The following is a 24,640-nucleotide window of genomic DNA, read 5'->3' on the forward strand; positions in this document are numbered from 1 at the left end:
TTCATAAGACTTGTGCTCCAGACCCTTCACCAGCTTCATTGCCCTTCTCTGGATATGCTCCAGTACTTCAATGTCGTTTTTGAAATGAGGGGCCCAAACCTGAACACAACACTTGAGGTGTAGCCTTGCCAGTGCCAAGTAGAGGAGGATGATCACTGCACTGGTCCTGCTCACCACACTATTGCTGATACAGGCCAAGATGCCACTGGTTTTCTTGACCACCTGGGCACATTGCTGGCTGATGATCAGCCACCTGTCAAACAGCATTCCCAAGTCCATTTCTTCTGAGCGGCTCTCAAGCCTCTCCTCCCCAAGCCTGTAGCAATGCACGGGGTTGTATAAATGGTTATTTACCATTGTATAAATTCTAGGGAGGGACTATAGTACAGAAACAGATATAAATGCTTAGTGTGGCCCCAGAGCCTGCTCTTGGCAGCTCCTTATTCAGCTACAAACTTATCCAAATTCTGAGAGATCATCAACACTATCTGCTGCTATGCTGTCTATCTGTTGCCAATACAGCCCCAGACTGTGGAAAGGAACTGAGAACTGAGGCTAACAACCTAATCCTCAAGTTAAACCTATTTCATAGAGCTTCAACACTTGATCAGACATAGTCCATGAAACCGTAAAAAACTAAGACTGAAAGACATGAAGGCATTGGCTATGTATTTGCAGTATGGCACAATTTTTACGTACATGCTCATTCCATTCCTGTCTAATGCCACTCGCAAGATGGGCATATTCAAAAGAGTCACTCTTTCCCAAGTGTGTCCTGTTACAAACCCAAAGATTCATGATAAAGAAAATGGTAAATTGTGAGAATGCTCTGGAAGGCAGCAGAGCCCATGAAGTAGAGCACTGTGCCAGCGTTTATACTTCCAGGTTTGCCAAGCCTATGGTGGCTAACTTTTAGAAAGTTGATGAGCATCCTCATCCCTCATTTCCCTATCCATAACATATGCAGAATAATATCAGCTTTTTTGGTAAAGTATTTGAGATAGATATACCAGTAAAAAGGGATATGTGATAGGCAGGTCTGTCTTTTGAAGACAGGAGTTTCACACCTCATACAACCCTCTCTTGTCAGTGGAAAGACTGAAAAAAACTCCACACCTTTCAGTTTAAACAAATCTAAACATTCTTAATCCTTGGATCACACCTGGAACTATTTATTACCAAGATCTGATCTTGTGATGGGATTAGTTCAGCCTCAGTATTACAGTAACTCCACTGTGGTTTCACTCATAACAGGGAATAAAAAATACATACTTCTGGAGTTATGTTTCATATTAGATGGTGAGCATATTTGTATGAGCCCTCATTTTCCCATTCGGCTTCAGAGGATCCCATTACAGAGTTTTGTATGGTTACTTTCTACTTCTGCATTGGGTCAAGCTTTCCCCAGGGTACACTTCTAATTCATGGTCTTCTACATTATTATTACCCTTCTGACCTAAATGATTAGCCAAAGTTTGAGGCCCTGAGGGCTGTTTTTATTAGGAGAAGAAAATTAGGCATATCCAGTTAAAAAAAACACCTCCAAAGTCACCCACACCCAATTTCACTCCTGTTTCCTTCAATGCAGGAGATAGTAACAAAAAAAATCCCTGCCTTCCCTTCTTGAAGCCTTTTCAGCCAGACTCAGACCTTTGTAGGACTGCCATATTGATTATCTAATTCTTTCTTATTTTCACTTCTTCCTTCTTTGAGTTTTTTGCTATGCTTTTTCTCCTGCTTTATCTGTTTTTCTTTCTTTTGCTTTTGGCTTTCTCTTCCAGATATACTCAATTTCCACATAGATTAATTTAATAGCCAGTCATACCCTTCTTCCTCTCAGTTCAAGTGCCTGAGTGCCCTCACATATGCTTTTGTTTCGGGAAGTGAAATGTGCTAGAGTTTAGGGTGGAGGTTGCTATTGTTTGAGCCGCTTCTAGCATAAGCTTACCTGTTCCTTAGAGGAAGGATGTAACATTCACCAAGTTCCATGGTATTTCACCCACAGATGTATGCCACAAGTTCACATTTTTGGAATGCTGTGGAGACCTTTCTGGTTTGCTCACATATCCCACTCAGCTGACTCCAGAGTCTGAAGGCAAACAACACTTCTGCTGGTTGTACCAGGGGAGTGAGTGAAGGCAGCAGTCCTGTCCTCCCCCAGCCTCCTCTCCCTCGCTGCTTGCAGGATAAACAGCTGTAATAGCTCAAAGGAAAGTGTGGTAGAGTGTCAGGAATGAGAAGTCAGGAGTGGGGGAAAGGCAGGACAGTGCTTTTGGCACTGGTGTCAGTGCACCTGGCTTGAAGTATTCATTAAACTAGCCTCATCCATTGAAATATCCCTAAACTCTGAGCAAGCAGAAATGCTTGTATAGTGGATTCCAGTAGCTGCCAGTTCTAATCTGAGAATTTGGATAGGATTGGCATGGAAAAGCTGTGAATTTTTAAATTATGGCAGTTAGGTAGAGTAGCATAAGGGTCTCAATGCTTTCTGCCTGTCATAGTTAAATATCTGTCCAAATGAATTACAGAATATAACAGGAAACCTGCTGCTGATGAATTCTACCATGATCCTACACTGACACAAGGGGGTTTTGGTCTTTCACAGCTTTAGCAGCTGGAACCTTAAAAATTTTAAGAAGACCACTGTGAAAGAGAGGGACAATTTAGAGTGACTTGCCCAACATTAACAGTGGCATTTGTGGCACAGCACCCACATACCCATTTCCTAGCCCACCTGATCCCAGTGCTTTCCTCACAGCTGGAGTCCAACTATTATCTTGTGTCAATAAGCTGTGAAAACAGCTATAGAGAAACATATCAGAGAATGCCCTGCTATTATTTCCTCTTGCAGATGCACATTTTCAAATAAAACTCCAGCATCAGTTCTTGAGGCAATATATGCAGCATTCTCTAAACTGCTTAAGCAGTTGTGCTATACCTATAACCCCAATCTATAACACAAATATTAAAGCAGAAAAAGCGTGCATAAAATCTATATTACCACATTAATCTCAAAAGGACTTTTGGCTAATATAAAATTCAGTATCATCTTCATTGATGGTTCAGGGAAATAAAGTTGTAATAAATTGCCACAAGGCAAAGTACTAATGATTGAATGAGGCTACGCAATTAAGATGTAACTTTTTAAATCACCGTTGAGGTTAAATGTAGAAGAATTATGAGTAAAAGGGCAATTAAATGCCAGACTTTTCAATCTCAGGTCTCCTCATCAAAGATTCAGTTACCTAAATTGTTTTTCACTCTTTAGAGGAAGAGCTGGGTGTAACAATATTTCATGCCCCACAAGAGGAAGTAAAGAATACTCTTTCAAACAAAAGCATTACCAGGCTATCAAAATCTTAACAAAGAAAAATAAACTGATCAAGACTGATCTACCATGGCTCTCAAGTTCCCGAATTCCTAAATGTTAACATTAGGTGATAAAAGGGAAAAGAAGTGTAAAATGTAGCCATTATCATCTTCATATCGCAACTTCAAGTAATATATATCTTAATGAAAGGTGAGTTGCATGGGCAGTGCATTTGATATTTCTGTAACTTTCTATATAATTTCACATGGTGTATTTAAAAATACTTTCCTTTTGAAATAGTTTAGGATTTATTTTTGAAGAGAAAAATGGATTCACTTATGCTCTGATTCTGCTTATATGTCTGACTGACTTTGAGTAAAACTATTCAAATTTAAGTGTATTCAAGACTGTCAAGCCAATTTAAATTTTTTTCAAGGCACATATGAAAAATCTAATACTTACTGACTGAAAAACTAAACTAGTGCCAATCTACAATCATTCATGAAAGTTACAGAAATATGCTATGCATAGTATTGAAAATAGTAACCTTCTTCTTAATTTTTTTTCTTTTTCCAAATGATGATGTGCTACTACATTGGTATAAATCAGTATCAGAATTTTGTATTGTTATATCATATCCATCCAAAGTTTCCAAGGCATGTTAAGATGGAGCAATTTAACAGCCTGACTTGTTTTGTGAGGTTTTGTGCCCCTATCTCTAGCACGAAAAGAATGGGGGACATAAGAAAAGAAGTTTCTCACCCAAGATCAGTAATATTTCTATTTCTGCACTGTAAGATTTAGGCTACTATATCTGCATCATATAAACAAATAAAGACCACATGCAATTTTCCCTTAGGCAGAATGAAAAAGGGAGAAAAGAAAAAAAAGAAATAAGCATATTTGACAGATGCTAGTCACATCATTTACTACATGGTAAGCTGTTAGAAGGCGTATCTATTTCAAAACAACTAAATAAATTCAAAATTCACACCAGTTTGTTGCAAGAGCTCACAGTTTTTATTTTAGACTTGGAATGTGCTATTTTGCTCTAACTTAAAATAGCCACACACAACCCTCCTTTAAAAAATACCACACTGAAAAATGTTCCCTTAAAATACACAAGACAAAACTGATTCTCTTAGTGACTGAAGTGAAACCAAAGTATCTCTAAATAAAAAATTACTTAAAGAGTGGATAGAAGAGTTTAGGAAGATGGGAGGAAAAGAAGTATATTAAAATGCTGTGCTTTTTACCTTATGCAAAATAGACATCTTTATCCTCTCTCGATTTACACCACTAATGCTGTAGCAACAGTTGCAACTGTGCTGTATGAGTTTCACTGTACATCAGTTTAAGTAATTAATGTTATTTACTACTGCCATTCTCATCAGAGTGAAAAATCAGTTTTCTGGCTTTCCATAAACTTACAAGCCTCCTCCTAGAGCTGTTTACAAGAGCCTTTCCAGCTTAACATTTCTGAGATATGTAGGCAGCTTTCCTGACACATGGAAAAGAGTGCGAATTACTGGAGTATCCAGCATCATAAAACATGGTCACTGATATAAAACTGAAAATGTACATACCAGCTTTTTATTGTGCGTTTACAGCCCAATTCAAGTTTATGAATAAAGTTTCATTAAAAGCTGAATTATTGCATATTGGATGCACTGGCATTATATTAACACTAAACCAAAAACCAGAATCAACTTCATTTCTCTTGGCTCTACATAATGGAGCTTCTCTCTGTACATCTGTAATTTTTAAAAATTCCTCCTGCTTCTACAACAACCTTCTGCTAATTTTCTTCAATTTTCTGCTCCACTAACTTAAAAGTCATTTCCTTAAGAAAACAGATGACAGACAACCTGAGTGACTGATTATATTGTGCCATCACTTTGTTTTTTCTCTGAGGCCTTGGTTTAAGAGGATGGATGTTAGTGTAAATGACAGAAAGGGGAGCTTCGCATAGGATTTCAGTTCTGTTCAAAGACAAGCTAATGCAACCTTGCTGAGGTGCAATCAACTTGACAAATGGATGCTGTGCAGCCCTGTGCCTCCCACTGAAACCCGAGAGTCTGATTTACACAATATTCCCCCTGTAAACGGAGGGAAGCCCAAATTCCAATCAGACTTAACGCTGCTCGGCTGTATAATGGGTTGATCTGATAATTCCTCCCATATAATGAAATCTGATAATAGTGGGAAAAAATACATCAGAGAGAATGGAATACATTAATGAACTTGTAAAAATACACTTAAGTCTTAACAGATTTAATAAACAGAGGAAGGATGGCTCAAACCAGGAGTCTTCATATGTGGTCAGCAGTTCTCGGGTTTAACAATAAAGCTGACTGAAAATACAGAGTTTCTATTTACAATTGACTGCATTCACCACACCTTTTTTCAGATGGCCAGGAAATGAAAAAAAAAAAAGCATTTAAATATCAAAGTGAGCTTTGTAATATGTTTACATGTCTTGCCTTGTTCTGTTTCCCCTTCAAACTAAACTAATTCTATGATACAAGCTGTTTTCTCAGGGAAATGTGAGTCAGATAGAAATGTTTTCCTACCCGAAAAACAGGGTTTCACTTACTGACTGGAAAGAATAGGAAACATTTGCTTTTAGACTTTTAAGATTTTTTTTGGACTTTAAAAACAAAGACAATTCCATTTCAGAATGCTTTTCGCACAAGTTAGGCAGCTGGCACAAAAATTAACTGAATGTTTACACTACAAAAATGTCTCAGAAATCTCTATTACAATCAGTGGATTTTGTGTATTGTAATAAACTACTCAGATGGTCATTGTTCTCTACAAATAAATATTTTGCCTTAGCAGCTACAGTTGCGACCAGAAGCTGTTCTCACACATCTACAAGTTGAGTAGGGCAGGATTTTTAGGGTTTTATTTACTTTGCTGTTGTCACAAATAAAAGAAAAAAAGAAAAAACTTAGGCAAACATTTCATGCTGAAGTGAATGGATTTCAACAGCTGCTGATTTGGTGACATCGAGAACCCCAGTGGAGATGTCCTGCTGAATTAACGTCTTGGAAATGTTAAAAAGAAACTTCAAACAGCCCTTGTTTAGCAGGCGGTCGAGGCTCGCTCTCGGTGGGGATCATGTGAAGACTAGCAGAGCAGTCACTCAGTCATGAATCAGACTTGTCAATAGTTGCCTATTTTCTCAACAGGTGTCTCAATCACACGTCATAATCCTTCCCCCCACAGGCTTCTGTTTAACAGAAATGGCTATTGCACAGGACACTGGTTTTCCTTGTATGAGACATATACTGACTTCTTAATAAGCAGCTCCCTCCTCCAGCCTCTACTGAGCTTTATACTTGGTATAAACATGTCTCTCTCGCCTGTGTGAGCTAGCAGGAAAAGAACGAGAGCTGTAACACAGGAGCAAGGAAGCTTTTAATCCTTTGTTATTGCTGAAGATAAGCACGGCAAACACCGAGCGATCATTCGCTGTTTTGTCAGATAAATATGAAGGGCTGTTACACTGAGGTACCCTTTGTGAATCCCTACACATTTGGTACTTGGACAGAAAAAGGCCTCACTGACATAAAAGATCTTTCTGTAACTAAAGATGTAGGGAAGTGTTTCACATTAACTAAATAAAAAAATTTAAAAGTTTAAATTAAAAACCCAGGAAGCCATTTTCAAGTAGGTTTTTGTTGGGTTTTTTTGGGTTTTCTTGGTTTTTTTAATAACTAGCTTTCAATCATGACTTTTTGCAGAATTTTTTGTTATTAATTTTCTTAAGTTTTGAAATCCTCATTTCTTTTATAGGACACACACACACAGGTAATTACAGAAGTAAATCAAGTCCTCTGGGTCCCAGATGTCAGAATCCTGAAGAAATACAAGTCTTAACAGAAAATTTTAAATTACATACAGTTTTTATGCTATAGAAAAGTGCTTATGTCTGTGCTTATATCTGTGCTCTTTGAACCACATCAGTATTGAGCAAAACAAAAAGATTTTAAGAAAATTTTCTTTGCTTTCCTATCAAAAAGCAACAAACCAGTAAATATTGTACAAAGCATATTAAGCTTGTACAAATTATATCATTTATAATGTATCACCAAACTACTTTGGGCTTCCTCTTGTTACCTTTATTTTCCAATTTTACCTATTATATGTACACAAAATACTGATGAGCTGAAGTAATCTTCTGTATTTCTAGGCCAGTCTCTTCTTGTATCAGTGGAAGAAGTATGCTCATAAGATAATGTGGGCTGGTTAGTAGTAGCATGCTTCACTTTTGTAGTAACAGCTCCTGTAGAAACTACAGCTTCTACATGACTTGCAAATTAAACATAAAAGGAGATTTACAAAAAAATATATCAGCTCTATGCAATGTTTTGAGATCATAAGCTCCCTTGTATCAGACTTTATAAAAAAGTTCCCTAAGGAAGGTAAACTCTGCAAATGTAGCATACAACATAATAGTTTCCAAATACCTTTGAAATTCATGTCAAATGAAGTTAGACAGTAAAACTAGTGTAGTTTGATCATTCCAGCTGTATGTCAAAATTCTTCCACATTGCTGAATAACATGAAAGTACAGCACCAGTTTCTGTCACCCTCAATTTAAAAACTTTTGATATACTACCTTTGAGCATGGAGTTGTTTAAATACTATCTCTAACATCAGTAAACTGCATGTACCACCTGCACCACGACTTGAATTACTGAAACACAACACTACACAACTAAAGAAATCTGCTCAGATTTCAGCAGAAAAAAACATTGTTCTGAAGAAATTTATATCAAAAGAAAATATTTCAATTATATTTCAAATGTGAAGTATAATTTGTGTATTTGATGTATACTCAGATATTACTTTATACTGGATACACCACAATGACAAGGTATTTTAAATATGTTGACAAACACCTATAGTCTGGGCCAGGTCTTGAAAATGCAATGCAAGTGAATGACTTTACATACAAGTTACTCCTGTGAATTAATTTTAACTACTCACGAGTGCTTTGTAATGACATAGATACTTTTGTAATTTCTGTAAGAATGAATATAAAATATATACATTACTTACAATATTGTACAGACAGCATGTCAGTATATTCTTTTCTCTTTGCTCTAGGGTAAGTTGTAAGAACTCTGTTCTTACTCATAGTCCTAATTTTATTTTATTCAACATTGTATAAGTATTTTGACATAAGACTGGATTAATCAATTGGTTTCAACAGCATTGCTCAGATGCGTGCTACTTCCTGCGCATTTGTAGACAGAAAACATGAATTTTTCAAGTTTTATTTTCTCTGTAATTTTTGACACTATGTAAGGATACTATGCAGAGAATATGCCAGAAGATTATTTAGAAAACACAAATACAGTCTCAGCAAATGCAACCTTTAATGACATTTACTTACAAAACTTGCCGGACAGTGATTGATTGTTTCTGAATGGGAGCCCAGCCTCATACAAACCACATTCATCAAAAGCATCCTGATCATACCACCATATTAACATTTTGAACTTTACTCCCAGTACTTAAGGAATAGAACTTGTGAAATAATCAAATTTAGGGGAAATTGACTCTTGTTTTCTATGTATAATGATCTACATTCAACATGGATAATGCATTCTTGCTGCACTCTCTGCTTTTCTCCTAAGCACACAGTAAGAATTGATAAAAAAGAACCTATTTTGGAGTAAACCCCCAATGTTGACATGCAATCATTATAAAATGGAACTTTCAAAGGATAATCGGCAATGATGCAAATTCCATCTCATTCAGATGCAGCTCATTTATTCCAGAAAATGGACAAAATTATAATATTACTATCAAAAGTAACACAAAGGCTACAACAGCAAATGCTTAGACACATAGTCAGAATGACATCAAGAAATAGGAAAGTGCTATTACCAGTAGGGATAGCATTGATATACTAGAACTTGACGATGCTTAGCTCTAAGCTCCGAAGTTTAAAGGTATATTGACAGATTAGATGTTTCTGAAAAAGAATAAGGTAAGTATGTAAAATCTTCCCTGTATGTCAAGACTAAATAAGCTTAAGTTATTCTGCCTAGGAGACAAGGTGTGGGTAAACTAACAATGGACCTGCAATACCCACGATGAGAGAGATTTGCAGGGAGATATCTCATCTCAAAAGTAACAAAGACAAAACCAAGATCTTGTAAACGGTAGAGGAAGGTCAGATTAGAAGAAAGGTGCACAACTTCTCCCAGACTACAGTAGAGTAAGAGTGATACTGAGACTTTTTTCTGTCAGACAAGGAATGGAATGGAAACTTCAGCTGAAAACTCTGAAACCTTTAGCAAGTTTCCAGAGCCAACGCACTACCTCAGTGTACTTACACTGTCCATTTCATGACCTGAAAGAACCTTCCAACTTCTTCATATAACAGAAACCAAAGCACATCACCTGCTTATGCCATCTTAGCTGGCAACTTGGCTTGCTTACCTTCTAATTTCAATTTGAAATTAAGAACATGTTTAGGAATGCAGAAGTTTGTAACATACGACCTAGAATCTTGTTCCATCTGATAAAGACCATCCCCACCAAAATTGTACTCCTGATCAAAATGTCAGTCAAATAACAGTCTTTGATACTCTGGGCTGCCACTCTCTCAATTGTGAATGATTTGTGATTTGGAACAAGGTTTTAGAAGGTAGATATACAAGGGAAGTAAGAGGCATTGCTCAAAATGAGACCCATGATACACTAGCTCTTCAATATACAGCCCAGCACACTTATCTATTCTCAGGACAAGGGTCATGGATTCCTGTGATTTTGACAATGAGCCTTTACTTTTCTATGCTTCTCTTCACCTCTTTTTCTAAAATTATGAACAAAATTTCCCCCTTCAGTCACTTTTGGCCAGCAGGAGGCAATGAGCATGCAACTGCCAGCTACAATGTTTTGTAAAAGAAAGAGTAAAAGAGAGTTCAAAATACAAATTACTTATTCTACTAAAAAAATCATGAGATGGCTGGAAACTCCAGCTTTCATGGACTTTGGGCATTAAAAACTAACAGAGGAACATCAGTTCTTAATATGACTGTGTTCAAAGGTACAGTGTTTTACTCTCATTCACTTAAACAAGAGCCCAGTCAAAACAAAGATGGGATCCTACACCCAGGTGATGTACCCACATTTGGTATTTCACTTCAGATCAACCTCCATTCACATCAGTTGGACTTACATGTCTGATTCTGTACACTTGCACAGACCAATCCTCAGGTAATCTAACAGGACAACTCATATACAGACCTACATGAGTATGAAAATGTTTACAGCATCAGGACATTTGGTCAGAATTTCCTAATGAACTAATGATTTAAAAGTTCTGGGTGGTCTTTGTTTCTGAATACCATAGCATTAGGTATCTCAAATCAGAAATCTGGAATTAGAGGGTATATTTGAAATGTAGCCTTTAATTTTTCTCACAAGGCCTTGATTGTACTTTAGACTTTGGATCACTGTCTGTATTATTTCTGAAGCCTCATGACTAACCTTTAACTTTACTAAAATTGTTCAGACATCATGAGTGCTACTACATTGTTACACATGGCACTGTCCTTAAGCTGCTGAGGGAACATATCTTGCCTAAATACCTCAGCAAGTGATGACGACCTTTGAAACAACTTCTGGCAGGCTGTTACATCATACTGTTCCCTACCTTCTCACGCTTTTTTTCATTAAAATAAGTCTTTCAAGCAAATAATATATTCTCTTTTTATAATCTTTCACACTACTTTAAAAAGCTATCCTTTTTTATGTAATCAAAACAGTCTCCAATACCTTTTAATCACTTAGCTTTTCCTTGTCTAAAGTTGAAAGCTTATTGAAATTATCACTTTCCTCACCACCATGATCAGAAACTAGATGTTTCTTAGGATATTCCATAACTTCATCAAGTTCTATACTTCCTGTTTTTCCAACTGGATTCAGTACTGTTCTCTTCCACTGCTTATTTTGTCACATTTCCCAAGTTTTACTATAATCCAGTGCTTGTTATATTGCTGTATGTTCTAGAGGCTATTGAGATATGAAGCGCTCTTGGCACGTTATCCTAAAAGGCATATCTTGTCCACAGAAAACAATCTGCTTTTGAAGTTAACACTTAGCTTGCTACTCTTCCTTTCAGTGATATTCATTGATATAAAGTATAACTGTGACAATTCGATTTGGTCATTGGCTTAATGCAAGTTATTTTGAGTTTTGGCAGGTAAATAAAGTCCTGCTGTCTACTCAACTTCGATTTGCCAACACTATTAGGACAGGAAGATGTATGTCTAAACATATTGAAACACAGATTCATAAGGCAGATATAGTGTGACCAGTATGACCCAAAAAGTGTATTAAAGCAATCATTTCTCTAGCTGAAGAACTAACACGTATTGCATTTAAAAAGAGTGTGTTGAGGGTAAAGTGTGGACGTCCTTTGCCACACTGCTCAGCTGACTCTTTGAGGAGCTCCTTTGCTTCTAAAAACGCAGTCATGAACTCCGCTCAACAGTGAAAGTTACTTTCACTGAGCAACTCCACCATAATCAAGATGTCAGCTTTTGCTTTTATCTTTCATATTTGATTACAACTCTGTTACAACATTTGCTAAAGAGGAAAACTAGGAGTCCAAATTCCAACGTTTCTTTAAAATTCCAACTACTGTTCTTTACTGAATGTTGGTCATTTAACCCTCAGAAGCACTTTGACCTGAAGAGTGACACAAAGTCATCAGAAATAGGAAGGATGCAGCCAACATTTTTATTTTTCAGGATATTATACATACTTCTTTTATTCCAATTAAAAGTCACAGCAAAACAGTCTTTATGAGAAGCGTATGAATTTCGACTCTTTCCATCTACATTCATCTCAGGTGTTACCTTTTCTGAATGCAAAATGATTCATTTAAAAGTGTAACAAAATATATATTGTCCCAAACACAAATTCCTTACACTCTACTAAACACAGACAGGGATGGCTAGAGGCTACAAATCTTTAGGTTCTCCACTGATGCATAAACTAAACAAAAAAGACAACCTTACTTGTTTCAGAAAGCTTTATTAGAATAGGAATCTTTGAAGACAAACACAAAAGATTCTAATATGTTTAGATTTTATAATGTAAACAACTAATTTAATGCATCACTAGCAATATACAATAGTCGCCATCTTGCAACATGAATGCAAGGAAGAAACTGATGTAATCTGTGAGATATTTCAAAATAATTAATTTGAGAATAAAAAAAGAACTTTTATTGTGTAAACTCTCCCTGTTTGCCTTTTTAAAAAAGATCAGAAAACTGCAGCACTTGAACCTTTGCTAAATGAAGGTAACAAGCAATCTTTTGAACTGGCCTCTAAGAATGTGTAATTGCCTGAGAAAGGGTATTTGATCAAAAGCGTTTTAAGTGTTACTTATCAGGAGAGTTCCAAAAAACTCAAAATCCAGTTTATTTAAATGAGGGCCAAGAAACTTTCAGATTATCTTAAAGTAGTTTGACATGCATAAATTGTGTCTAAATTTGCCAGCATGTCAGCCTTCTTTGCTAGTATTTTTGTTCTGAAAGGGCAAACGGGATTTTAAGCGCTTTTTGGTCAAACCAACATTTGATGCCTCCTTTTAATTCCCCTAATGCTTTCTCAAGCTCATATCTTCTTGCTTAACTATTTTGCATCTTATAAAATTATAGCAAACGTCTTTCCCATTTTTTTTCCTATTATTTTCCTCACAAGTAAAGACAGACACATGATGACAAAAAAAAGGTTCTACGCATTGATCCTTATTTACATTTTATTTAATTGGAAAGAATGATCCTGTTTTGTGGTACATTCCAAAATCAAGTCCCAGGTTCTGCAGTATTATCAGCACTGATGAACTGAGGCACCCTGGGAAGCTCCACTCACATGCACAAAACTTTACATATGCCCAGCTCCCCCCTAAATGACTGACAGTGTATTATTATACTACTTCACATAAATGACAATGGGGTATTGAATCAAACATGACAACATAAAAATCTCCTCCATTCATAATTTCATACAGCATGCTGTGCTAGAAAAAACTACCCCAATTACTCAAAACAATGTTAAAGTATGAAATATTTAGGCAGTAGTCTGAAATAGGACTGACTTGATGAACAGCCCACTATTTTGAAGTAATTTCTAATCAGGTATTCTATGACCTCACAAATCAGCTAAAATCTTTACATTAGTGGGATAAGCCTTGTAACCAGCATCAGCAAAAGGTGTGATTTTTATCTAAGTGGTTGAGCATGGGGGGTACAGGGATGGCTCAGAGCCCCTCTGCTATCAGCACACAGAGACTTGAGCCTTCGGCACTTGTCTTACTTTATCAAGCAGCCAATATAAGAAATTCAGTGCAGCAGATGGCAAGATGTCCTTTATGAATCCACGCAATGTAACAAAGTTTTAAAAATCTTGAAGCAAATGTAAAGTTCCTTAAGAGACTGAAGAGCTAAATGCCAAGGAAGGGAAGCTCTTGTTTTGTCTGCAGGTTATGCTTAGAAGAACTACATGTGGGAAGAAGAAGATATTGTTTTGGGTGCCGCTGGGGACTCCATTTGAACATGTCTTACTACCTTAAATTGCCTTTGTAGCCGACCTGCCAGTCCCTGCTCCAGGTCCATGGAGCAACTTCCAACCATGAGGAAGCACACGGCTGGGAGGTTTGAACAATGCCACCACCAGCTGGATATGTACTGGTGGCAGGGATAGGGTTGGCTGTAGAGCAAAGTAAGCATATTCTTCCTGAAAAATAGGATGGATATTCTGCATTTTGAGCTTTAGATAACTTCACAAACTTGGAAGTTATCTGTTATAGTTTGTTTAGCTTTGTCCATTTGTGGGGAAAAACAAAGGGCAGGATTCACTTGATGGTCAATACTGGACTGCAAAAAATCATAGCTTAAGCTTCTTCAACTCCTAGGAGGATATGAATCCTTCTTTTCATGCTTCAGAAAAGGGGGGTTAATACAAAATGAGAATTCCCCCAAACTTTTCTGCTCATGAAGCTTTATTGAACAAACTGTTCAGTTAAAAAAGAGCATTGCACTTTGGTTACCACTTTGTGTTCCTGTGGCTACCCAGCTATGTTGCTCTGTAGCACAAGGAAGGTTCCTAAAGAGGGTTCATGGTCCTGTAGAGACAAGCATAGAATAAAGTTTACATCTTCTACACCTTGCATGAGTGTGTGAACCACTGAGGTTCCCACCAGTTTTGTGAATCTCAGCCATTTTCCTAGTTTCATTACAAATGCCCAAGTACAAAATTAATTATTTTTTTTGGCTGGAAGCATTTTTTCTTTATTTTGGACCAATTTTAACTGGTGTTTTTTTGAGGGGATAAAGGATGAGAGAGGAGATTTTGGACTGTAAAATCAATTATTTGTACAGCCGCAAGGATCTGTGGAAAACTAGGTCTCACAGTCTTTCTAATGATGGGAAAGAGAAAGAATGAATATGAAGAGATATTGATAATATTTAAAGTTTAACTTGAGTTCACTGCCTTGGTTTTGCTTGATACCTCTATTTTAGTGTTTATTATCTCAAGTCCTGGATCCTTGAGAGAATGAGTTACTTGGAAGCAGTCTTACATTTAGCATATGTGAAGGATCTTGCTGGAATGAAGCATTAGTACTGGAACACAGACAGTCTGTAAGGGCTATGAAATGAAGGACACAAGTACATGTGGAGCTTCTGGGGATGCAGAAACTCCTGTATCAAGTGAGGATATTGCACATTTGTTGCTTTGAAGAGAAGGTTAGTTGGTGACTCCTTCCTCTCTCAAACAGTGGGATGTTCTGACTTGACGATCTGAGAAACCCAATCCTCCAGCAATCCTACCTCTGCCAAGAAAAGACATGACTTTGCCTACAACAGACTGAGGAAGGTTCTTCAGCACTAAAAACATGGGCCAAGCTACATACAGACGAGTGCATAAGTTATGTAGACACAACAGGTGACAGGAGCTTGCTGTGGGAATGTGGCACTGGAAGACTGTCCAAGTTTACAGAAGTGCTTAGACTAGCCCACCACCAGGGCTGGTTACGTTGTGTAGACAAAAAGAAGGAAAAGTTGTTTAAACTCTGAACAGATAGTCAGAGGAAAATTGTACTGATTCAATGAAACTGAAGTGGTAGCAGAGAGGAGCGCTCAGTTTTGTTATCCCACTGTATTTCACAGTACATAAGCTTGGCTATTCCCCTGTAATTACTTATGATACTTGACCTCATTTATTTCCCTTTAAGTCTATTGTCAGAGCATTTATTATGAGATCCTGGCTTCTTGAAATAAATCCTTGAAATGAAGGAGTGTAGGATGTCAAATTTCATTTCTACTTGCACTGTGTAGATCAAGGGGTTTATGATGACTGTGCAAACCAAAAAATTTGAAATTTCATTTGTACTAGGTGCATGCATACAGCCAGCCATGTGATATTATTTCAAGAGAAGTGGAAAAATTAGGTGGCAAACACAATTTTGGCAAAAGCACAGTTCTTCAGATGCCACATGTGCAAATCATTATTTTGTCTTGTAGAATGGTTAAGGAAATGTATTTTGAAATGGCAATTATATAATTAGAGTCTTAAGCAACTTGACTGAATGACAAGTGATTAAACACATATCAACAAACAGATATAGCATTACTTTGATTAGTGTGTGGAAAATGCCACAGAATAACTTTGGCAAGCACAGACTGAGCAATAAAGTTGAGTGTATATTTTCCTAACAGCTTTCTTTGTCTAAAATGGAGGTGCCTACAAAATAGGCAGTTGAGTTTTGACTGTTAGTTTTAATTCATAACTTTGAAAGGCTTTACCAGCCCTAGAAATTAAAATGAACACGGCTACTAAAATTAAAATGCTGCATGTCAGTGGTCAAGATGAAAAATCTAGATCTTTGTCAATCCCAACTGCAAGACAAACTAGTGAGGGGGTAGTGGGGGCTCCATTCACTTGATTTTTGCTTCTATCTCTGTTACCAACTTTTGTCTAGTAGGTGTATGTCTATCCATTTTTAACTGTTAAGTAGGAGAAAAACCTACCTCTGTTGTCTTCTCTCTGTCTTTTCCTTACAGAGAAAAAGGTGTTAGATTTCTTGATAATATAAATGGGCTGAATCTCCTGCTGCAGTGTGACAAGGCAGAAAACTAACTGACACTTAGTTTCTCCAAACTTCTCCAATACCTTTCTCTTTCAAGCCTTTTCCCTTCCCTAATAGCCAGAGCAGCAAGCAAATTCAAGATTCTTACATTTCACCATTGTCCAGCTGAGCCTGAAGTAATGGCAAAACAAACCAAACCAGAAACAGATTGCAAACCAAGGATAGAGAACAGTTGGCCTTTGGTCCATGGAAGATTGGCTCACTGCATGTTGTTAATGCTTTTCTTTCCACTTCCACATGTTACATTGCACTGAAAGCCTCCTAAGGTATTTTAATACAAGTAACTACTAAGGGTGCAGTTCCAATACAGCTAAACTTCTGCAGGTTAGGGCTGCTATGACCCTGCTCTTCCTTCCTCCTTCTGCATGCCAACCCCGTTCTCCTCTTTGTGCTGGATCATGCTACTGCACAGTGAACAGCTTTAAGGGTACTAAAGAAGACAAACATTTCTACAAGAAAATCACTTCTTCAAGTGACATTTTACAAGGTGGGTAAGCTGAGGCAATAGCTTGCTACTGTGGAAGGGGACTAACTACCCCTCCTCTCCTCTTGGCTGGGCAGTCCTGATGTCTCCCTTGTTTCAGCTCTGGTACTCATCTAAGTCCCAGTGGATCATTTCAACTCACTGAGCTGGCTGAACACTAGTTCAGCAGCTTAGTAAGCAGACAGGACTGGAAATGAAGTAAACAGGAAAGAACAACCGAGGTAGAGCCTCTTACCTTGAAGATATTCCACAGCTGCCTGGACACGGGCCTGTTCTAGGTGGCCCTGCTTGAGCAGGGGCCTTGGACCAAATGACTTCCAGTGGTTCCTTCCCACCTCAACCATTTTGTGATCCTGTGAACCTCACTACTCTTGCGAAACCTCACTGGTAGTAGTCATGAGGATACTTCACCTTTTTTTTTTTCCCAACAGAGTGGGAAACAGCCCTCAAAACATACATGGTCTCTGCTTGTCATCAGTTACACGCCAAGCATGTAAGATAGGCAGAGACTGAAACAGTAGCATTTCATACCCTGCTGACACTGCTGTGTAAACAAACGCAGAGCACTGCATACACAGAACACTGAAAAATCCTATTATGCATCTTCAGGAAGAGGCACTCACATTGGGAAGCTCAGGAAGCTCTGAATGAGAGCACTGAAAGGGTCTGGCAAGGACATAGTCGTGTCTTCGTTTGCATTTTTTTTCCCCATTCGGCAGTTAATTAATAACTCACTTTTTGAAAATGGAAGATTACAAATCCCAAATATTTGATCTTGGGCTCATCAAGGAAAACTTCAGCAGCTGCCAGGGAAAAGCAAATGTTCTGTCACGTACATCCAGAACAAGATAATGAGAAACAGAAGATGAAGAATACGGAGAGAATGTACCAACACTTCCACACACAGTTGTGGGGAGCAAAGCAGATGAGGGAAAAGTACCAAATAGCAGACAACAACCCAGTGAGCCTAACTAAAACCTGATGGGATGACTCCTGACTGCAACGTCAACCTAAGAGACAGAAGAGTGAAGCGTGGTGCCATATACCAAAAGCAGTTTATATTTCTGTCCCACATGAACTGTGTCTCTTTTGGAGTGCTGAGCAGTCAGCTGTGGCCATGCCTGACCCACCCCTGAAGGGTATGGAGATGTCAAGAAGGCAGCTGCCAGTGAGACCACATTGGCAGGAGAAGGAGACCTAGTAGTGTGGGATGTTTTCACAAGGTCAGGTAGGAGTCCTGATGCTGAAGGGGCTGTAATGGAATTGCCAAGCTGTGGGAAAACTGCTAGAACATTTTTACTGAGTAAAACTATAGTTTTATCATTTTATTGAAGAAGCCACCTTGGAGAAATGATAACTGCATTTACAATAAATAAAGTAGAAATGAGCTGACAAGTGAAGTGCATAACATCAGCTAAGAAAAAAAAAACAAAAAAACAAAAAAAAAGGAAAAAGAATACATGTCTTTTTTAAAGAAAATCCTAAAAAATTTTCATTTTTTTTTACTATGTCCAGGACACAAAAACCCACTGTGAAGTAAATCTGAACATCTAGAAAATACTAATTTCTCCCTAGAAAAAAATTAATTTTAAGCAGGAATTAACATAGTGTCCAGTAAATCATCTGTTTCTCTGATGTGGAAAGGTATCTTAACAAAAAATGCAACCCCATTCATCTTTTCTGGTTATAGCACTGGACAAACTCTTATCCTCTGCATACTCACTGACTACATGTTTAGTTCATTTGGCTTTTGTAAATTCCCTGGATGTTGCCTCCTGAGCATGCTGTACAAACAATTCTCAGACCATAACAAATACAGATATGCGGACCTTCACATGTATCATGCATTTGCTGTTACAAGGTTCTTCTCAAACCTTAATGCCCCAAGCATCTTCCCCTGAGCCATCTCAGGTTTTTTGTCCCTTGAGAACTACTCCTGCCTTTCTTGTACTGAAATGACCTCAGGAACTGCTCACATCTGGGCATCACTGCTCTGTTAACCCTGCCCAGAAATGCCTGTTTGCAGGCCAACAATGATGGTTTGCTAGATGCCACATTTCAGTTTGCTTACCACTGCTGTCAAGCTTTCCATCAGTGATTTCTGAAACTGCTGAGCGTGGCATCTTCCTTTCAGTACAGCCCCTCCCTGCTGGGCTCTCTCATCAAGTCTATCTTATCAGTAGTTCTTCCACTTCTACAATTTCTGCCCCTGCTCATTCTCCTTCCAGCTATTTTTATACTAGAAAATTAAAGTGTTATTAGTGGTAGATTTATATACAATATTAAACAATTGCTATCTGTCCTACAGAATAAAAGTATTTTATTCTATGCATTGCAAAACACAGGAGAGTTCTAAAAATACGGTCTAACATACAACACAAATATAATTGATAGCATTAAGAAAGCAAGAAATAAAAATATAGGCATAAAAGATTCATTGTCACCCCTTTAACAGCATATCTCATTGGGACTACTAGGTGAAATAAAGAGCAGAAGTCAGTAACAAGCAAATGGACAGTATAGCCAGCTCCAAAAAACATGCATATGTTAAAACCTCCAAAATCATCAAAAAGTATTAAAAAAATGAGACTTTAATAAAATGCACTGCTCTTTGATCTGTCTCCTGAAACTTAAGTAGAGAACTGGTCACTCCTCAATGAACATCAAGTTACTAGGAGTTAAAAATCAATTTTACAGACAGAGTACTCCATGGCAAGCATTCAAAATCTCAAAATGGGTCTAAGTTGTTTTTTCTCATCACTAGGACCAACTTTTAAATAATTTTATTTAAAAATGAATGCTCATACTTTCAAATTGCCTGCTGTTCAGCAAGCTTTAAGAATGCACTCAAGATGTTTTTTCTTTCACAGCTATGACAACCACAGGGGTGTGATATGCCTGAAGAAGAGCTCTACAGTCACTCAGAGCTGAAACATTCAGAAAAACAGCAACTATTATAAAGACACCAAGGATGGTAAGATTGCAAGTTTCTAAAATATACATGCAAACATGGAAGCTGAGTCTGACATTGGCTTGTTCAAGATGTAGCAGAGCTATGTCACTTCTTAGATTGAAACTATGTCTCAGGCCATCTTGTTTGACACAGCCTATCAAATTTAACGTAGCTATCATTACTGTGACTCCAATAATATCTACTGAGTGAAGTACATCTACAAGAACTTCATGGTATTGACTAGAATCCTTTAGGAGAAATAGAAATCTCTATTTCCTTCAATAGTTTGCAATAGTTACATCTTCTAACAAATAGTTCTTAGTATGCCTGTGCTCGAGAATTTGAAAAACTCTTCATGTAACACAGTTTGCTAAAACTGTAAGATATTTATCTGCATCACTAACAAGCAATTCCGGTTTCAATACTTCGAGACACAGGTAAAACTCTGTAAGACTTTCAGACTACGCAGTAGAGAAGATGTTTGGTTTTTTGGTGGTGTTTTTGATCATCTGCTTAGCTCTAACTTTCTTTTTCCCACTCCTAAGGCCTTTAGACAGTCGCTGCCCCATTTCTCTACACTTTCTTAGTTTTCTGCTTCATCACGCCTATTTTTGCTTATATAGCCTCCTATCTATGATTTTTTCCCTTTTCTGTCTCCCACTTCTAATACCTTGAATTTTCTCAGTGACACAAACAAAAAAACTACCAGGACTTACTTTCTGTTATTTTAAATCACGCACTTTCAATTCATTCCTCAGGTTCACATTATAAGCTCGAAGTCCATCATAAGTCCTGAGAATAGATTGCCTCCGATGCCACAGCAAGGTAAAAAATACCAGGTTTCACTACCATTAAGGTTTGATTAATAAAATCACTAGAAAGTAGTGACTGTTTTAACTAAAAACTGCCTGTAGCTAAATTTCACTGAAAAAAACCTCCAAAGAATAGTTGCCATTAAGGAAAGAGAAATTTGTAATTATGGTTAGATAATGGGATACAGAAAATATAAAAAGAAAATAAAAACAAAATATTAAAGAAATCATTCAGGAAAAAAACCTAATTCTAAACCCTATTAAATTTCTACTGAAGAAGTTGGCACACCTGAATACAAAACCTAACAAAACATGTGGCAGGACAGACCGCAGTGGTGCTTTAGGAATGTTTCCCTTCTTTTGCCAAAAGAAAAATGAAAGATCAGCAATTGCTTCCACAATACTGCTTCATGAGCAAATGAGATATGCCTTGTCAATCAGACATTTGAAATACACACTAATTAGTGTATCAGTATGATATGTTTATATTAATCTGAAATTGCTCAGATGAAGTATGTGGGGAAAATATTTGAACTCATTAAAATCACAAGCTAAACCAATCTAAAGAATGAAAACTCCCTACAGAGGTACAGGAAAAGAGCAAGGGACTTGAAAAACTGCTGTGTCAAGTCTTGGCATATTTGAAAAAGCCAGATAATATACTTATATAGGATTGTAACTACTTTGGTATCTACTGGGTAAAAAATCTCCTACTGGATATGAGTAGAGAGACACATTACAAAAGACAAGTCCAATCTAAAAGGTATTCTATGGTGCTGGAGATGCCATTGGCAACATGGTTTTCTTTTTTTTTTTCTTTTTTTTTTCTTTTAATTTCTATTTCTTTTTTTTTATCAAGGTACATGATCAGCTACCACATACCACAGTACTGTGGTTCTTCTGCCACAATATAGTGACAAATCCGGTATATAGCTTTTTTATTAGATATTCTCACACAACAGATTTCACCCCTTTCCCACATAATATTTCAGAGTCTCATTCAGTTTTCCATAAAAAACTCTAGAAATTATAGAATCAATATTTTAGAATGAATGTGACAAAAAATATCTTCATAAGCACAAAAATAGACAATTCCTGAAGTCAAATTATGCCAGGCCTCACAGTTGACACAAATCACTATGTCTACAATGAAATCACAAGCTTCCAGGTGACTAGCCCATCCTAATCAATGTACAATACTACAGAGACAATTTAAAATTGACAGATTACGTAAGTCAAAGAAGATTTTCTAGAATTTGTTTTATATCATATGGATATCTTACACTTTTTTAACAAGACTTTAAAATGTGAATAACTTCAGCTTAACAAAGGTACAGCAGTTCTCTCTCCTATTTTTATAAGAATAATAACTATTTCAAATAAACCTACTGTGAGGGTAATTGTAGCAAACAAGGGAAATCATACCAATCACACAGGAACAAGAAAGAAAAGGGGACTTTTCCTTTCGTTAGTCCATTAATAGCTCTAATTTTGTCATCAACTTATTAATTTCAGTGCCTGACAAACACTGGATTTGCTAATGATTTTCTCTATTTATTCAGGTGATGGCAAATGATGTTTTAATCCAGTCCTGCTACCCCCTTATCAAAAACAACCAGTCAACAGCATCCCTCTTCCCCAGAAAATGAAATTCCTTTGACATTTAGGAAAAGGATGAGCAGAAATTTGTGTGTCCAGTATTTTCTTTTGCTCTCAGCTCAGACAAAATCTTTGCAAAACCGATTTGGGTTCAAGTAACACAACAACTACCCCATCACGCAATAGCAAAACATTTTTCTTTCCATTTTAAGAACCCTGTGGAAAATTGCATAACTAAAACCAATGATGAACATATTTTAAACTTCAAATTGAAGCAAGATGAGGGAATTCTAGCTACATAATGGCCCAAGCAAACTTAATTGGTACCTATTTGCAAACATGATATGATACAATCTTTATCTATGTGATTTTTATGAATTTTTTTTTCTTCCCAGAAGAATGTCCTGTTTGGAGCACTGAACGGGTGCATTTGGGATCAAACTAATGCTGCACATCTGGAATTTCCTAATTTCTAGGTGCTTGACTTTGCAGGCTCAATACAACTTTTTCATTTGGAAGTCTTAAATATATAATTATTCAGATGGCTTAAATGTGCTTTTTGCTTACAAAGTCTTTTTTTCTGTTTACATATCATACTCTAGCCTAAATAAATTTTAAGACAAAGGCCAAGCTGGCTGGTAGCCCAGAGTGTAGTTGTTACCAAATTGACAGGGACCACCTTAAATTCATTGAAATGTCTAAATATCATACTTGTGTTATAACTATACTTTAAGAGCCTGTCTTTACTGAAAGAAAAATGGAGCGGCTTTAGAACAGCATAAACAAGTTGCTGGATGAAATGAGAATTGAATGTCAAAGTACGGTCTGACTTACCACAGCTCTCCATTACTGTAAAACATCAAACACTTAAGGGCAGGAAGTATCCTCATGTTACCATGTAAATAACTAATGGGCTTAGTTCATGTTAACAACTAACTTAGGAACTTCCAATAAAAAACCCACCAAACACAAACATGACTGAGAGCGTCTGAAACTTCTCCAAAAGTAACTAATTCTGCTAACTCTTAAGGCGACCTTCCTTTTTTTCTCAAAGAATCTCGCATAGAGTCTGATAAAATATATGGTAAATGTGAACACAGTAAAATTTAAAGATGGCCTGTAAAGGCAAGTAAACATGGTAATTTTTTCTAATCTACTGAAAATATGAAAGCTGCAAGGTTTGGTTTAATGTTTTCTTCTACATGTCCTGTTTTGCTCTTAAAACTTTCAGAGTATCGAAGTCTTGTCTTCCTTTTATACATAAGAGTGTTGGTGGACAAGACAACTAGAATGGAAGCCCCCCCTCAGCTCCCATATGAAGCAGCAGGGTGACAAATTATTAACATTGAGCCTTTTTCTTTTCTTTTGGCTTTTTGCCAGAATCTTGAATTAAATGTTTTATCAACAGCCAAACAAAATGGGAGTTTTACACAGTCTGATTAAAAATGCCTTTCCCCTCTCAAATGCCAGTTTCTTGTGACAGATGATGGCTAGAGATGATGGTCTCATCTCTCTGCTTTTCCAGCTACTCACGATCTTCTAGCAAAAATAGGATAGACAAGACCTGATACACACATAAGACTGAACAAAACTTTTGTATAAACCTTACATCTGACTTTAAAGCAAGTTCTTCAGGCTTTCCTAATGTGTCTTAAAAATACGGAAAAGGCAATATAGTTTTGTCTCCATGTCACTCTTTAGATCTAATCAGGATTTTACTAGGGCAAGATAGGCAAATCCCACTGACAAGAGCATGCCATATGAAAAACACAAGACGTGTCGAAATTTAAAATTCACTAATGCTGACATTCTGGCCTTACCAGATATTAATAAAATTACAAGAGTGTGGGGTGAAGGTATTATACCTGGTCATGGCTGGCTTCAATGGAGCTTCCGATACCTTGGAAAGTCATCTGCACAGGAGACAGTGTCAAACAGGTCATACACTCTTTGCCATTTTGTCTATCACTGTAGTGTACCTATAACAGAATAACATACGTAATCTGCTAAACACCAGGTTTGTACAAGGGAGTCATGCTAAAATACTGTCCCTTTTCAACAAGTTTGTAAGAAGAATTCCAGACATTTACATTGAATTCATCTTTAATATAAAACAAGGAGTGTGTAAAATAGTCTAGATAGTCACATGCTGAACTGGGGCCAAATTTTCCGTGATATGTCTGTTGGATAGTTTTTGAAGTGCTGTGTTCTTCAGATTCTGAGACCTTTCAGACTGAATTCAAGATGTTATATGTATATAAGGATCTAGTTTGAAGTTATAGTTTCCCACCTAC

The 24,640-nt window shown here is 37.1% G+C and overlaps 1 protein-coding gene across 3 annotated transcripts in view; it reads right to left on the reverse strand.

Annotated features, from left to right (window-relative positions):
• The window catches only part of STAU2 (staufen double-stranded RNA binding protein 2), a 170,519-nt gene that overhangs the window by 37,828 nt on the left and 108,051 nt on the right, over positions 1-24,640 (reverse strand). Inside the window, exons 12-13 of one of the 3 annotated variants that reach the window (XM_051768611.1) lie at positions 24,212-24,325; positions 12,043-14,473 (exon numbers count right to left, since the gene is read on the reverse strand). The exons of 1 other annotated variant lie outside the window; for it this stretch is intronic. In XM_051768611.1, coding sequence (XP_051624571.1) covers positions 14,417-14,473; positions 24,212-24,325 — 171 coding nt within the window. In that variant the 3' untranslated portion in view covers positions 12,043-14,416. Of the gene's footprint in view, positions 1-12,042; positions 14,474-24,211; positions 24,326-24,640 lie in introns of those variants that run through there. One more of the 3 variants, XM_051768593.1, reaches the window with a different exon arrangement.

This window comes from Manacus candei, unplaced genomic scaffold (genome assembly GCF_025592945.1).
Source record: "Manacus candei isolate 608988 ecotype Guabito, Panama unplaced genomic scaffold, ASM2559294v1 h1tg000008l, whole genome shotgun sequence".
Classification (NCBI taxonomy): domain Eukaryota; kingdom Metazoa; phylum Chordata; class Aves; order Passeriformes; family Pipridae; genus Manacus; species Manacus candei.